General features: G+C 43.8%; 1 protein-coding gene across 2 annotated transcripts in view; it reads left to right on the forward strand.

Annotated features, from left to right (window-relative positions):
• The window catches only part of cdh4 (cadherin 4, type 1, R-cadherin (retinal)), a 310,166-nt gene that overhangs the window by 288,404 nt on the left and 7,680 nt on the right, over positions 1-14,082 (forward strand). Inside the window, exons 12-14 of one of the 2 annotated variants that reach the window (XM_083771514.1) lie at positions 4,308-4,459; positions 8,270-8,506; positions 10,723-10,956. In XM_083771514.1, coding sequence (XP_083627640.1) covers positions 4,308-4,459; positions 8,270-8,506; positions 10,723-10,956 — 623 coding nt within the window. The remainder of the gene's footprint in view (positions 1-4,307; positions 4,460-8,269; positions 8,507-10,722; positions 10,957-14,082) is intronic. The other variant, XM_083771515.1, reaches the window with a different exon arrangement.

Here is a 14,082-nt window from a genome sequence, read left to right on the forward strand (position 1 = left end):
AGTACCAGAGACAGGGCCTTCACATGGTCACTGGTCAGAGTACCAGAGACAGGGCCTTCACATGGTCACTGGTCAGAGTACCAGAGACAGGGCCTTCACATGGTCACTGGTCAGAGTACCAGAGACAGGGCCTTCACATGGTCACTGGTCAGAGTACCAGAGACAGGGCCTTCACATGGTCACTGGTCAGAGTACCAGAGACAGGGCCTTCACATGGTCACTGGTCAGAGTACCAGAGACAGGGCCTTCACATGGTCACTGGTCAGAGTACCAGAGACAGGGCCTTCACATGGTCACTGGTCAGAGTACCAGAGACAGGGCCTTCACATGGTCACTGGTCAGAGTACCAGAGACAGGGCCTTCACATGGTCATTGGTCAGAGTACCAGAGACAGGGCCTTCACATGTTCACTGGTCAGAGTACCAGAGACAGGGCCTTCACATGGTCACTGGTCAGAGTACCAGAGACAGGGCCTTCACATGGTCACTGGTCAGAGTACCAGAGACAGGGCCTTCACATGTTCACTGGTCAGAGTACCAGAGACAGGGCCTTCACATGGTCACTGGTCAGAGTACCAGAGACAGGGCCTTCACATGGTCACTGGTCAGAGTACCAGAGACAGGGCCTTCACATGGTCACTGGTCAGAGTACCAGAGACAGGGCCTTCACATGGTCACTGGTCAGAGTACCAGAGACAGGGCCTTCACATGGTCACTGGTCAGAGTACCAGAGACAGGGCCTTCACATGGTCACTGGTCAGAGTACCAGAGACAGGGCCTTCACATGCAGCATCAGAAAGATTGATGAAGTTGTACATCGGCTGCTCTCGTACCCAGATCTCTTTGCATATGACAAATATCATAAATGCTACCTAAAACACTAAATATCTAAACGAAATATAGCAGCTATAAAACAAAGAATTAGAACAGCAGACCAGTATCTATGTCAAAGGTTTTATTAATCTCACTGAAGTAGTTAACATCTTTCTTTAAATAAATGAAAGTGATGACAAGTCATCACTTTCAATAAATAAGAGTTATGACATACTGAAGACACTGGTCCATGGTTTTCTTCATCGATATATCTGCAGGTCTATGTAGTAGTTCTGGATTTTCTTGGAGATTTGCATCTTCTCTCATTGTGCCCATTTCCCATGGGCACACTTTTAGAGCATGCAACATCAGACTTTCCATGTTCTACAAATTATAATGCTGTATGTTTCCAGGGTTTGTATTTAGACAATATCATCTTCTTCCTCAGAGTCAGTGTCTTCTGTATGTCATCATAACAGTCAAGGAGTTTATATACCGTAAATGGAAATTGGTGCATTTACAGTATAGGCCTATAGAGCTTTTATCCAAAGCACTTTACATAGATTGTGCATTACATTCACACATTCAGTCACACACCGATGGCAGAGGAAACCATACAAGACACCGACCTGCACATCGGGATCAATTAGGGGTTCAGAGTCTAACTCTGGGGGAGCCCTGGATCGAACTGAGAATATGGTATGATATAGTACTACCGGTATATTGTTAGTTCACACTGAATTTTGTCTTGCGAACCTCACGGTTCTCCATCCAGCCGCTCTATTGGCCACTCTATCCCTGATGACTGTATATTGTATATTTGTCATCATACACAAACAGATCTGGGTACGAGAGGAGCAGATGATGTACAACTTCATCAACCTTTCTGATGCTGCATGAAGGACCTTAACCCATTCTGACCGGGCACCCATTTTGGTGTTGGCATCATGTTATGCTTTAGCTATTGAAAAATAGCAGATCTACAAGCTCATATCGCGCCACCGAGTGGCGCGATACGAGCTTGTAGGTCTGCTATTTTTGAAAAATCGAAGACACTTTTAGAATCTGATCTCAGGTCAGAATGGGTTAATAATGAAACTGTCAGGATGTAATAGACATTTTTAGAATCTGATCTCAGGTCAGAATGGGTTAAGTCTCTGGTACACATACCAGTACCAGCCATAATGGCTGTCAGATGTTCTGGTCTTGTACTGGTCTTCACACAAATTAAAAATATCTTTGTATGTTAAACAATGTTGTATCAACCCTGTTCAGTCTTCTTGATGAGACTGGTGCAGGCATGCTCTCACTCAACATTTGCAACTTGCTCATTACTGCAGCATATTGTCTGTATATAGAGCCACGGTTTTATGAACATCATCATCTCTCTGTTGAGCAACATTTAGTAAGATCATTTTAATTTTGAGTATCTGCCGATACCGATTTTTCCCCATCTGAAAATTATATTTTTATGCAACTCCTCCAATATCACAATAGTACAATATCCCAAATCACGGACAATATACAGTCTAATATCATGATATGGATATCATATTGATACTAGGGATGTCCCAATCACATTTTTGTGCTCCTGATCTGATCATTTAAAAATGTCATGATCGGCCCCGATTTCCGATACACTTCACATTATAAGATCACATAAGATGCACATAGGTGGAGCCAAATACTGTAGTATAAATTGACTGTAACCAAATAACTCAAATAACAGAAATTAATAACTTGATTATTTATATTTATGAGGATAATATTGAGATTTGAGCTTGATGAGGGAACAGGCTTTCGCCTTTGCTGCCCCAACCCTGTGGAATGCCCTCCCTAAGGCACTCAGAGATGCCCCTACCCTTCAAACCTTCAAGTCCACCCTCAAAACCCACCTCTTCAAAATTGCCTTCCCTTTTCACGGTCTTTTAATGTCCTTTTTCTATTAAAGTTGTTTTTAATTTGTTGTTACAGTACCTCTGTAAACCCCCCCCCCCCCCATGTAAAGCGTCTCTGGGTACTCCGAAAAGCGCTATATAAGTTTGAGATATTATATTATTATTATTTAACATCCAGGTCATGTGCTGCAACAATAATAGTTAGTAGTTCCACTGTAGGCTTGCATATTTCTCTATTGAAGCGGCATCTATTTCTTCACAATTTCTCATTTCTCAAGTTTGAGACATTTCATACATTTTAGGGACTTCTACTCAAGTGATTTGTTTATGTTTTCCCACCCTTGATAAGTGAAGTAAAAATAAAAATAATGTGATACTGTAGATTTCATTAGTTTTATTTCCCCCCGTTTGGGACACCATATACGTTTTGTGGCATAACTCCACGATTATGCAAGCTACATTTACACAATTGGTATTGCTGGATTCAGTAGAACCTCACCTTTCCTACAAGCCATCATATGTGTTGCTATGACAATCCATTCCAGAGTCACTACAAAGTAGAGAAGACATCTACATAGATGTACAATTCCGCCTACTGTAAGTATGTGTTCAAATGACTATATCTCATATTGACATTCAGATATTGACATTCAGTCTTTTCTAGAATGTAGAGGTATGTTCTGGCTTCAAGTATGCCAAGTTTTGAACCTCTCAGACCTTCCATTGTGAATCTACATGCCTTTAAGTGCCTCAACCACCAGACGGACAGGCTTTATTTTTAGTTTGAGGTGTATAACTTTAAATAACAATTTCACCACTTTTGCAGTAAAATATTTTTATACAAGAATCCATTTCATGTATGGGAGGCCTTAGAGATGAGGAAAAACTATGTTGTGTTTGGTCCTAACTCCGGTAGGGGTATCTCGAAAACTAAAGCACTTTTTGACTGTTTGTTGCAGGACTAACTCACCCACAGGACTTTAATATCACAGCAGTGCACAGTCTCACGCCTTCGACGTGCACTGCGCACAAATGGGTAAAATTAATATAGGCCAGCCCAAACGTATTCCATTCATGGCGATGCGATGTCGATGTGTCATGTAGGTGCGTGCGTGCGTGGACATGACAGCAAGGCAAGCGAGGTGAGAGGGAAACAGACAGGGTAGGCCTACAACTTTATTTAATTCATGCAGGTGTTCGTTGTTTATTTATTTAACAACACACCAGTTAGTTGGGCTTGCAAGTTGCGTGTGCGTGCAGCGTGTGTGCGTCTGTGTGTGTGTGTGTGTGTGTGTGTGTGTGTGTGTGTGTGTGAGAGAGAGGGGGGTGAGGCGGGCAGAAAGGCACGGTAACCATGGTTTCCAGCAAAAACGAGGGCGAGGCATGATTTCTTAGGGCGTGCCAGATCAAATTCAGCCGTGACATTTATTAATGTGAGAACGAAATTAAGGAAGGATCAGCTGTTTGCGATCACTTTATAAATGCCGTGGCGACGTGGGTGTACTACGAAACCTGCACTCGAATTTGTGGCAGATTTTACACTCGATTGATAAATGAGGGCCTGTCTCTCTCTCTCTCTCTCTCTCTCTCCCCCCAGGTACTCCAAGCTGTCAGACCCAGCTAACTGGCTGAGAATCAACAGGACCAACGGTCAGATCACCACCATGGCCCTGCTGGACAGAGAGTCCATGTACGTGAAAAACAACGTGTACGAGGCCACCTTCCTGGCCTTCGACAATGGTAAGTCTGGTAAGTCACTGTGTGTGTGTGTGTGCGTGTGTGTGTGTGCGTGCGTCATGAGGAGAAAACAAGCATGTGGGGTGAGTGCATGTGATTGACTGCACACGTTTCACCTGTATTGTATACTCTGTGCATCTTGTGGAAATCGGAGCAGTAAAAGTCGATGAGCAGCATACTAGCCCATTCTGACCTGAGATCAGATTCTAAAAATGTCTATTACATCCTAACAGTTTCATTATTAACCCATTCTGACCTGAGATCAGATTCTAAAAGTGTCTTTGATTTTTCAAAAATAGCAGATCTACAAGCTCGTATCGCGCCACTCGGTGGCGCGATATGAGCTTGTAGATCTGCTATTTTTCAATAGCTAAAGCATAACATGATGCCAACACCAAAATGGGTGCCCGGTCAGAATGGGCTAGTATCATCACTGATCGATCTATAAAAGTGTTACAAACAGAGATTGCTTGCTCTGAAGTGGAAGGAATCCTAGGTGTTTTTTAGAAAACCAAAAAGAGGGATGGATTTCCAGGGGAAACAGCTACTTCTATAGCCCTGAAGCACACCGATTTAGATCCAACAACGTGTTGACTACCTATTGATTCGTAAGGCCGGCCGGCCTCAGCAAGGGGGATATATTCCACTTTGATTGAAATTCTCTTTATGTATTCTGCTCAAGCGAAGCAAGAGAGAACCAACAAAGCACCGGGCCAATCATAACCGACAAGTTGGTCGATGGGCCTTGAGGCTCTGTTCAGCAGACCTATACATACAAAATACATCAACTTACTGCTGGATGGAAAAGAAACAGTTGAACCCGCTTTGGTGAGCTGCTGGTTTAACCCAATTTGACCTGAGATCAGATTCTATAAACGTCTTCTACATCCTGACAGTTTTCTGATAAAGCTATGTTTCTATGTCAGTCGTTCTTCGATTTTTACAAAAATAGCAGACCTACAAGCTCGTATCGCGCCACTCGGTGGCGCGATATGAGCTTGTAGATCTGCTATTTTTCAATAGCTAAAGCATAACATGATGCTGACACCAAAATGGGTGCCTGTTCAGAATGGGTTAAGCTCTATCTATGCATACTGTATCACACATTTAGCCCTGCCCTTGATATTGTGGGTGTGTATGTTAGAGATTCTTTGCAGTTTTTTTTTAAATTATGCAAATTATATTATGGTTACAATATCCAGGCCAATTTTTAAATAAGATTTTTTTCTTAGCTGAGTAAAATAGCTAAATCTGTAGTAATTTGATGAACACAGCTCAATTATAATGACAGATTTGTTTCTTGTTTTTCCTGATTGGTTTTGCACATCATGCATAATTTAAAGTAATTTTATTTTAAGGAACCATACCAGCCTTTTGACACGTGGGTGACACACTTTGATGGGATTTCATTTCTCAAAATATTTCAATCTTTAATCTTTAAATATCTTTATCAATTTGAGATATATCGGCTTATTCATGATTGTTGTTAAAGTTGTTGAACCCTGTTCTATCCCTTTAGAATAAGGGTCAACGGGGGCACGGTGGCACAGTTGGTAGTGCTGTCGCCTCACAGCTAGAAGGTCCTGGGTTCGATTCCCGCTCGGGGCGCTGTGGGTGCTGGCGGCGTGTTTCCTCCTCCGCGTCATCAGTGCCCATACCCGAAGGCGGGGTTGGTGAAAGGGCCTTTCTGTGTGGAGTTTGCATGTTCTCCCCGTGTCCCCTAGGGTAGGTACCCTCACAAAAACATGCAGTAATCCTGGTCTCTAAACTGCCTCCCCCTGGCCAGCCGGGACGCCTGATGGAGGGGAAAGGAACTGGTTGGAATAACGTGTTCCTTCCACGCGCTACGTCCAACCAGGGAAACTCCCCCCTGTCAGGTGTAAAGGACCAACTTGGACACTCAAGCATGAAGGAAGCATGAGTTAAGTCCGTTGCTCTCCCTAGGTTGGCGTGTAGAGCCCAGGATCACATCACAGGATGATTGACACAGGGGTGAAAAATGGGTTACAAAATCGTGGGACAAAAAATATAAATTAAAAAAAAAGAATAAGGGTCAACGATAAAAATGTAATTCAACATGAAAGGTTTTTTCCATCCTATCTTTTGTAGTTTCCTCTTGGCTCTGTTTTATCTGTCCATAACTGAGAATAATCATACTGTGAAAATGACCACCTACACACCTCCAAAGGTGTCATTTATGCATGTCATGTATTGGCACAAACCTCTCAAACCCTCAGAAAATGCATAATAGAACATTACAAAAGATGTAATAACGACTCATAATGTAATAACCTAAATGTAATACAAGCTCACAAATAAAAGCATGAGCGCATATTGTAATAACAGATTTTTTGCAAATAATAATGTTTTACATTAAAATCATTACATAGCCGCTCATAATATAATAACAGTTCATAATGTAACTGCTCTTAAGTGTTTCATCTCAGTATCATGTAAACTCTAATGTTATTCACTGTACAACAGAGCCCCCTTCTTGTTTTGGTCAGTAGTATCATGGTCTGTATCATGGTCTGTATCATGGTCTGTATCATGGTCTGTATCATGGTCTGTATCATGGTCTGTATGATGATACTGACCATGATACTGACCATGATACTGACCATGATACTGACCATGATACAGACCATGATACAGACCATGATACTGACCATGATACTGACCATGATACTGACCATGATACTGACCATGATACTGACCATGATACAGACCATGATACTGACCATGATACTGACCATGATACTGACCATGATACAGACCATGATACAGACCATGATACTGACCATGATACAGACCATGATACTACTGACCATGATACAGACCATGATACAGACCATGATACTACTGACCATGATACTACTGACCATGATACAGACCATGATACAGACCATGATACTGACCATGATACAGACCATGATACTGACGATGATACTGACCATGATACAGACCATGATACTGACGATGATACTGACCATGATACAGACCATGATACAGACCATGATACTGACCATGATACAGACCATGATACTGACCATGATACAGACCATGATACAGACCATGATACTACTGACCATGATACTGACCATGATACTGACCATGATACAGACCATAATACTGACCATGATACAGACCATGATACTACTGACCATGATACAGACCATGATACTGACCATGATACAGACCATGATACTGACCATGATACAGACCATGATACTACTGACCATGATACTACTGACCATGATACAGACCATGATACAGACCATGATACTACTGACCATGATACTGACCATGATACAGACCATGATACAGACCATGATACTACTGACCATGATACAGACCATGATACAGACCATGATACTACTGACCATGATACAGACCATGATACTACTGACCATGATACTGACCATGATACAGACCATGATACTACTGACCATGATACTGACCATGGAAAGGTAGAAGATCCACTTCAATGCTGAAGTGTGATTCATAGAAAAATGTTTTCCTCAGGTCACATGGGTAACGTATTGTGGGCAAACAAAGTAAAAAACTAAAAAAAGAAAGAAAGAAAGATCATTTCGATTGTACGACCTACGGTACAAGAGCTATAGGCCAAAATGTGTGCCAATTAATCTTCTACCTTTCCTTTTCTATCTAAAGTTGAAACAGCTAATTTAGTTGGATATTTGGTAGTCGTCACTGTCGCATTACAAAGTATGGGATAAGCTTCACTTCATCACACCTCACTTCATTACTAACTTCTATCTATCTTCCTATATCTCCCTGTGCTGCCCCTCCTTCACCCAGGCTCTCCTCAGGCCAGTGGGACAGGTACGCTACAGATCTACCTGATCGATGTCAACGACAACGCTCCTGTGCTGATGCCCAAGGGGGCCCAGGTGTGCGAGCGTGCGCGCCACAGCTCCAGGGTCAACATCACGGCCTCGGACGCTGATGCCGACCCCAACGTGGGGCCGTTCGTCTTCGAACTGCCCTCCTACCCCACCAGTGTCCGCCGCAACTGGACCATCTCGCGACTCAACGGTAGGACGTAGAGGCAGACCATCTGACGCCATGCTTTTTGAACTACAAATCACAGAACAGTCGTCCCTCCAGTCTATGGGATAGTATTGGTTTGCCTATAGCAACGGCCAAAAGTTCTAGCCTGGTTAATAAACCAGACTAACATCGCACGGACCGCGGGATATTAGTCTGGGGAGGCTCAGCTTGGATTTCATTTCCAGGGAAACATTTTCTCTTTGACACAATTGGTCAGAGCTACTGTCAGTCAAAGGTCTCAAGCATTGAAAGTCACTGTACCAAAGCCCGCCCATATTGCATACCGTGTCCCGATTGGCCGCCCACATTCTCTGGTGTAGGAAATGGGCGTACAATTGAGCCTCTCCAGACCGAAATCCGCCGGCAGGCAATTTATTTTTGCCAACGGCTGATTCGGTCTGGTTTATTAACCAGGCTACAAAAGTTCTACCTTTTATTGAGGATACTACAGCCTCATATATTTCCCCATTTTTTCCAAGCATTCAGTTCAACGTAGTTACTTGGTTAGTATTGAGCAGCAGTGATGCATATTCCATGTTGACATATCTGCTAAAAAATACCATGTCACATAACTGGTCACATGAAGATGTGACTGGTCTTGCACCATTACTGTATATGTCCACTGAATTAACCCATTCTGACCTGAGATCAGATTCATACGAGGTTTCCGCCGGACACACACTGGTCTGATGAACCCATGAATGTCCCCTAAAAATGTCAGTCGTTCTTCGATTTTTCAAAAAATAGCAGACCTACAAGCTCGTATCGCGCCACTCGGTGGCGTGATATGAGCTTGTAGATCTGCTATTTTTCAATAGCTAAAGCATAACATGATGCTGACACCAAAATTGGTGCCCGTTCAGAATGGGTTAAATGATGCACTTTTCCTGATGGATGCTGAGACGCCCACTGCACAGTGTCCACAGACAGGGGCCCCAAGGGACATCAAGGGGAAAACAAAGTATTGTTCTAAACTACAAAGAGGAATCTAAAGCTTTTACAAAATGTCCCACAAAGCTCAGCGAGGGAGAAGAATGCTACCGTCCGGACGGTGTTGACGTATGATCTGTCGTTTGTGACAAATGAGATCCATTCATCTCTCTGTCCCCTGACCAAGCGATCTGTCACCTAATCCACCCAGATGGATGTATCACAGCGGTTGTCTTGAGGACAAATCTGATCACAGAACGTGGGTTCTTCTCCCACAGAGGCTCTTGTCTTATCATGATAGATGCTCAAGGTTATATATGCTCTGTTTATGTCTTTAGAGCCCCCATGGGCATGCATTTATGTGTCTGAACGATATGTTTTGGTCATGTCATAGCCGCTGTCCTTTAACATGTCATTTTGCTCCACACGCCTACACACATTTTGTGGGTACACATCTTGACACCAAATCAAGATCAATCAAAAATATGAGTATAATCAAGAGTACTGACACAGAGGGTATAATATTGACTCTGTTGGGTGCCCAAAACGGTTACTTTTCAGGATTTCAAATTAAAAAAATAGCAAAGATAGCTGATCTGCAAACTCAGAGTGTGTTGCTTTACACCGCAAATTCGAGCTTGTGGATCTGCTACTTTTGAGGACGCTGTAGTTTGATCAAGTAGGACGTTAATTTATGAAAAACAAAAAACACAAAAAGTGGAGATCAGAGGTTTCTGCCCGACAGCAACGATATAGAAGCAGCATATCGTTGCTGACGGGTACAAAACCCTTTGTTTTTCCAATGAACGTCCTACTTTGTCAGACATACAACACTGTTGTGCAAAAGTAGTGAAATTACCATTAAACCTATATTCACTTATATATTTGTCTTTGTCTTTCTTCCTTAAAGGTATATTCAGTGATTTCACTCAAAAAACCTTAGGTTTCGTTTTTGGCTGTGGGACCCAGCCTTTCGTCCAATCAGGATAGAAAGTCAAAAACGAAACCTAAGGTTCTTTGACCCCCAGGGGTTAACTGGGGACAGGGAGGAACTCCTTATATGGCCAGCACACTCTATAGTAGGGAGGATTATCACAACAAAACAAAAAAATAAGTGATATTTGAATTAAGTGAAATCACTGAATATTCCTTTAACTCCCCATCCCTGACATGCACACCCCGCCGTGCCACCCCTTGCTGACGCACCCTCTCCGTAACCCCCCCCCCCCCCACCCTGGCGCTTCCTTCCACCCTCCATCTCCTCGTTGCAGGTGATTATGCCCAGCTGAGGCTGAAGATTCCCTACCTGGAGGGAGACGTGTATGAAATCCCCGTCATCGTCTCTGACTCGGGAAACCCTCCTTTGTCCAACCGCTCCGTGATCAGGGTCAAGGTGTGTCCCTGTGACGAGAACGGCGACTGCACCACGACAGGGGCCGTGGCGGCGGCCGGCCTGGGCACCGGAGCCATCATAGCCATACTCATCTGCATCATCATACTGCTCAGTGAGTATACGTAGCAGTGGGTTGGGAATCCATGTCTGTGTCGAGAGATGCATTTTTATGGGTAAATATGGGATAAATTTAAAATAAATCACAACGTTTTATGAGTTAAAAAAAGGAATTCAACATAAAAGTCTAAATCAAATAAAAATTAAAAACAGTCCATAACTAGAAGCTATTTTCACTCGTTTGGGTGCCGGGAGACATCAAATGTCTCTTGTGTGTCTCAAGCTAAAAAGTGGGAACCACTGGTATATAATAATAATAATAAATAATACCACTGGTATATGTCAGATAACATAGACATGTGCAAATCCAAGTAATTGATTCTTATTGACTATCTGCTAAAACCAATATGATCCATAATTTAAAACCATTTTTTAGATCAATTTGTGTAAAAATAGAGGAGGAGAAATTAATCAGATGTATCAAATGCTGTTTCCTCAAAGTAAGGTCTAATTTTCATCTTGGATACCAGCTCAGCACACCACTCATAGGCGGAGCTTGAACTTGACGCCTGGGGGTGCGACTGCTTGGCCAACGACACCGATTTTTTTTACCTTTATTTTATTATTTTAGCGTTTTTACAATGCCCTAACCCCTAAAAATGAGTTATTTAGGTAGTACAGCAGCTCACACACATACACACATGCACTACAGCCATACAGCGAGTCATCATATCATGATAAGAGAGATGATTACAAACTACAGTCAGAAGTTAAGTTAAAAAATAAAATAAAAAAACATTTTTTTTTATTATTTTTTTGCCAGGGGGTGCAGTGCACCCCCTGAACCCCCTCAAGCTCCGCCCATGACACCACTACTAGGATAAAGAAAAAAACACACACACACACATACACACACACACACACACACACACACACACTTTATGGTTGTCCATCGAATCCGATGATGTCCACTTATTATGTCCTTATTGGTGGGTTCTCTCAGATGGCTGGAGAGTCCAATCCTGGAACGGGATTTCTATGGCAGGTGGGCCATGTGTAGGTTGTAGTGGTGGCGGTAGTACTGACAGTCATGGGTGTGTTCCTCTTTAAGTCTTTTTTGGATAACCAGAAGAGTGGGAACCTGAGAATTCTGGGCACCTCGATGTTAAATTGGTATTCTTTGTGTGTTCTCCGCTCGGCGCTCAAGGCACTGTACTGACAGCATGTGCATCCAAATGTTGGTCCCACTGCAGTAATTTGATCCCAGGACAGACTAATCATCGTAGCACTTCGTGCTCTTCTCTACTGATCAGCGCTCAGTACCGGCCTTCCCGGAGCGACTTGGGTATTACCAGGGGGACAGATATTTTGTGAAGCCTGAAACTCCTGAAAGTTCATATAATGGCCTGTTGTGGCGCTGTCATTGGACCCAGAAAAACCCATAGCCCCATAGAAGTCCATGTATTTGGGCCCAACTTCACCTAGACTGTATTACCTTAATAAACATGGTCATGAATACTTTCTGCTTCCAGTCACTAGTTTAAAGTCTCATTTCTAATGTCATAATATTCTTTTTGGAAAATTATGGTCCCATTTATTAAAAAAATGTCCATAAAGTCGCGCATGTTCTGAGGGGCGTGGCTACCGTTACAGTCTATGATCGGGATTCCCCTCCCACTCGAGTCAAAATAAAAACCAACGGAGAAGAAGGGGGGAAGTCCCGCCTCGTGTCTGGGCCAGCCAATGGCTAGCTGGGCCAAAACGGAGCCAGCCAATGGCCAGCTGGGCCCAAACGGATCTAGAAAGATGGCGACTTACAGTGCAGGAATAACAGGCTTCATTTTACGTCCATGTTAGACCCGGGGAACGCTTTGTCCATATTTTTTTACAGTCTATGGGTATTACACATAATGACAAACAGACCCAAGATTCGAGGTAATAGAATCAGTACTGACCCGGCCCGAGAGATCAATGGTAAAACGGGTCTCGGTTCCTGTCGGGTATTTTCTGTACCAGGGGACCAGTTGAAGAGCTCTTCCATACAGTGGCTCTTCGGGAACATGGATCACATGGTAATCCAGATCAGTTGGTAATGCGATGATCACGGTAGTAAATGGTGCATTTATACAGCGCCTTTATCCAATAGATTCACCCATTCACATAAAACCATGCAAGGCACCAACCTGCACATCGGGAGCAATTTGGGGTTCAGAGTCTTGCTCAAGGACACTTCGACACTAACTCTGCGCCCGGGTTCGAACTGGGAACCTTGCTGTTGCCATCCGGTCACTCTACCCCTGAGTCACTGCCGCCTCGTCCCGCCTACTGGCCTCAATATTCCTGCAGTTGGCCTTTCCAAGTATTTCAGTATGATGCACCCAATCACTAACCTGACGCTGCCAGATCCAAGAAGCTTGCTACACAAATTTGTTTCACAGCTTATTGGGATCTGGGATCGCGGAAGCAAATACTTGGTAGATGATTGGATGGGACCGTCTGTCTATCACCGTGTGGGCATGCAAACACAACCAATCATATTGACGTGTCTATATAGCTTCACATCCGGTTTCGCACATATCCCGCCCTTAGCTCACGCTGATTGGTTCGGTACGGAACGGATTTGTGTCAGCTCAACTCCCTGAGAGATCCCAGATGAGTGCTGTGTTGGGGAACATGGTTACCCAATACCGCCCCCATCTGGCAGCGTCAGGTTACCCAATCACGCCAGGGGAGCCCCAGGATGCGACGTAGGCATGTACGCATCCCATATGGAAAGGCTCCAGGGACTTGATGTATGTGGTCCATGCTTCACAGCTGTAGAGGAGGGTGGTGATGCAGACAGCTGCCTTAGTGTGTAGGTGGAGGTTATTATTCTCGAGGAACGAAGACCGGGCATTGCAGTCTCCCAAAGGCAGCTGATGGTGAAGACAGACAGAGTGTGTGGGCTACAGTACAGAGTGTGTGGAGCTCCATTGGCAAGGCTACTTAATTCTGTCTTGGTGGTGTTAACAGTCAGACTGACATGCTGCAAGCAAAGCCTTAAGGATGGACTGAGGATACTTGAGGACCCGTTGTCTGGAAGGTTTGCCATACTCAAGCTGGATGGACTGACGCATACACGCACGCACGTACGCAACGCACGGGAGCACACGCACAGGGGCACACGCACAGGGGCACACGC

This window comes from Protomyctophum parallelum, assembly GCF_964188405.1.
Source record: "Protomyctophum parallelum genome assembly, chromosome: 8".
Classification (NCBI taxonomy): domain Eukaryota; kingdom Metazoa; phylum Chordata; class Actinopteri; order Myctophiformes; family Myctophidae; genus Protomyctophum; species Protomyctophum parallelum.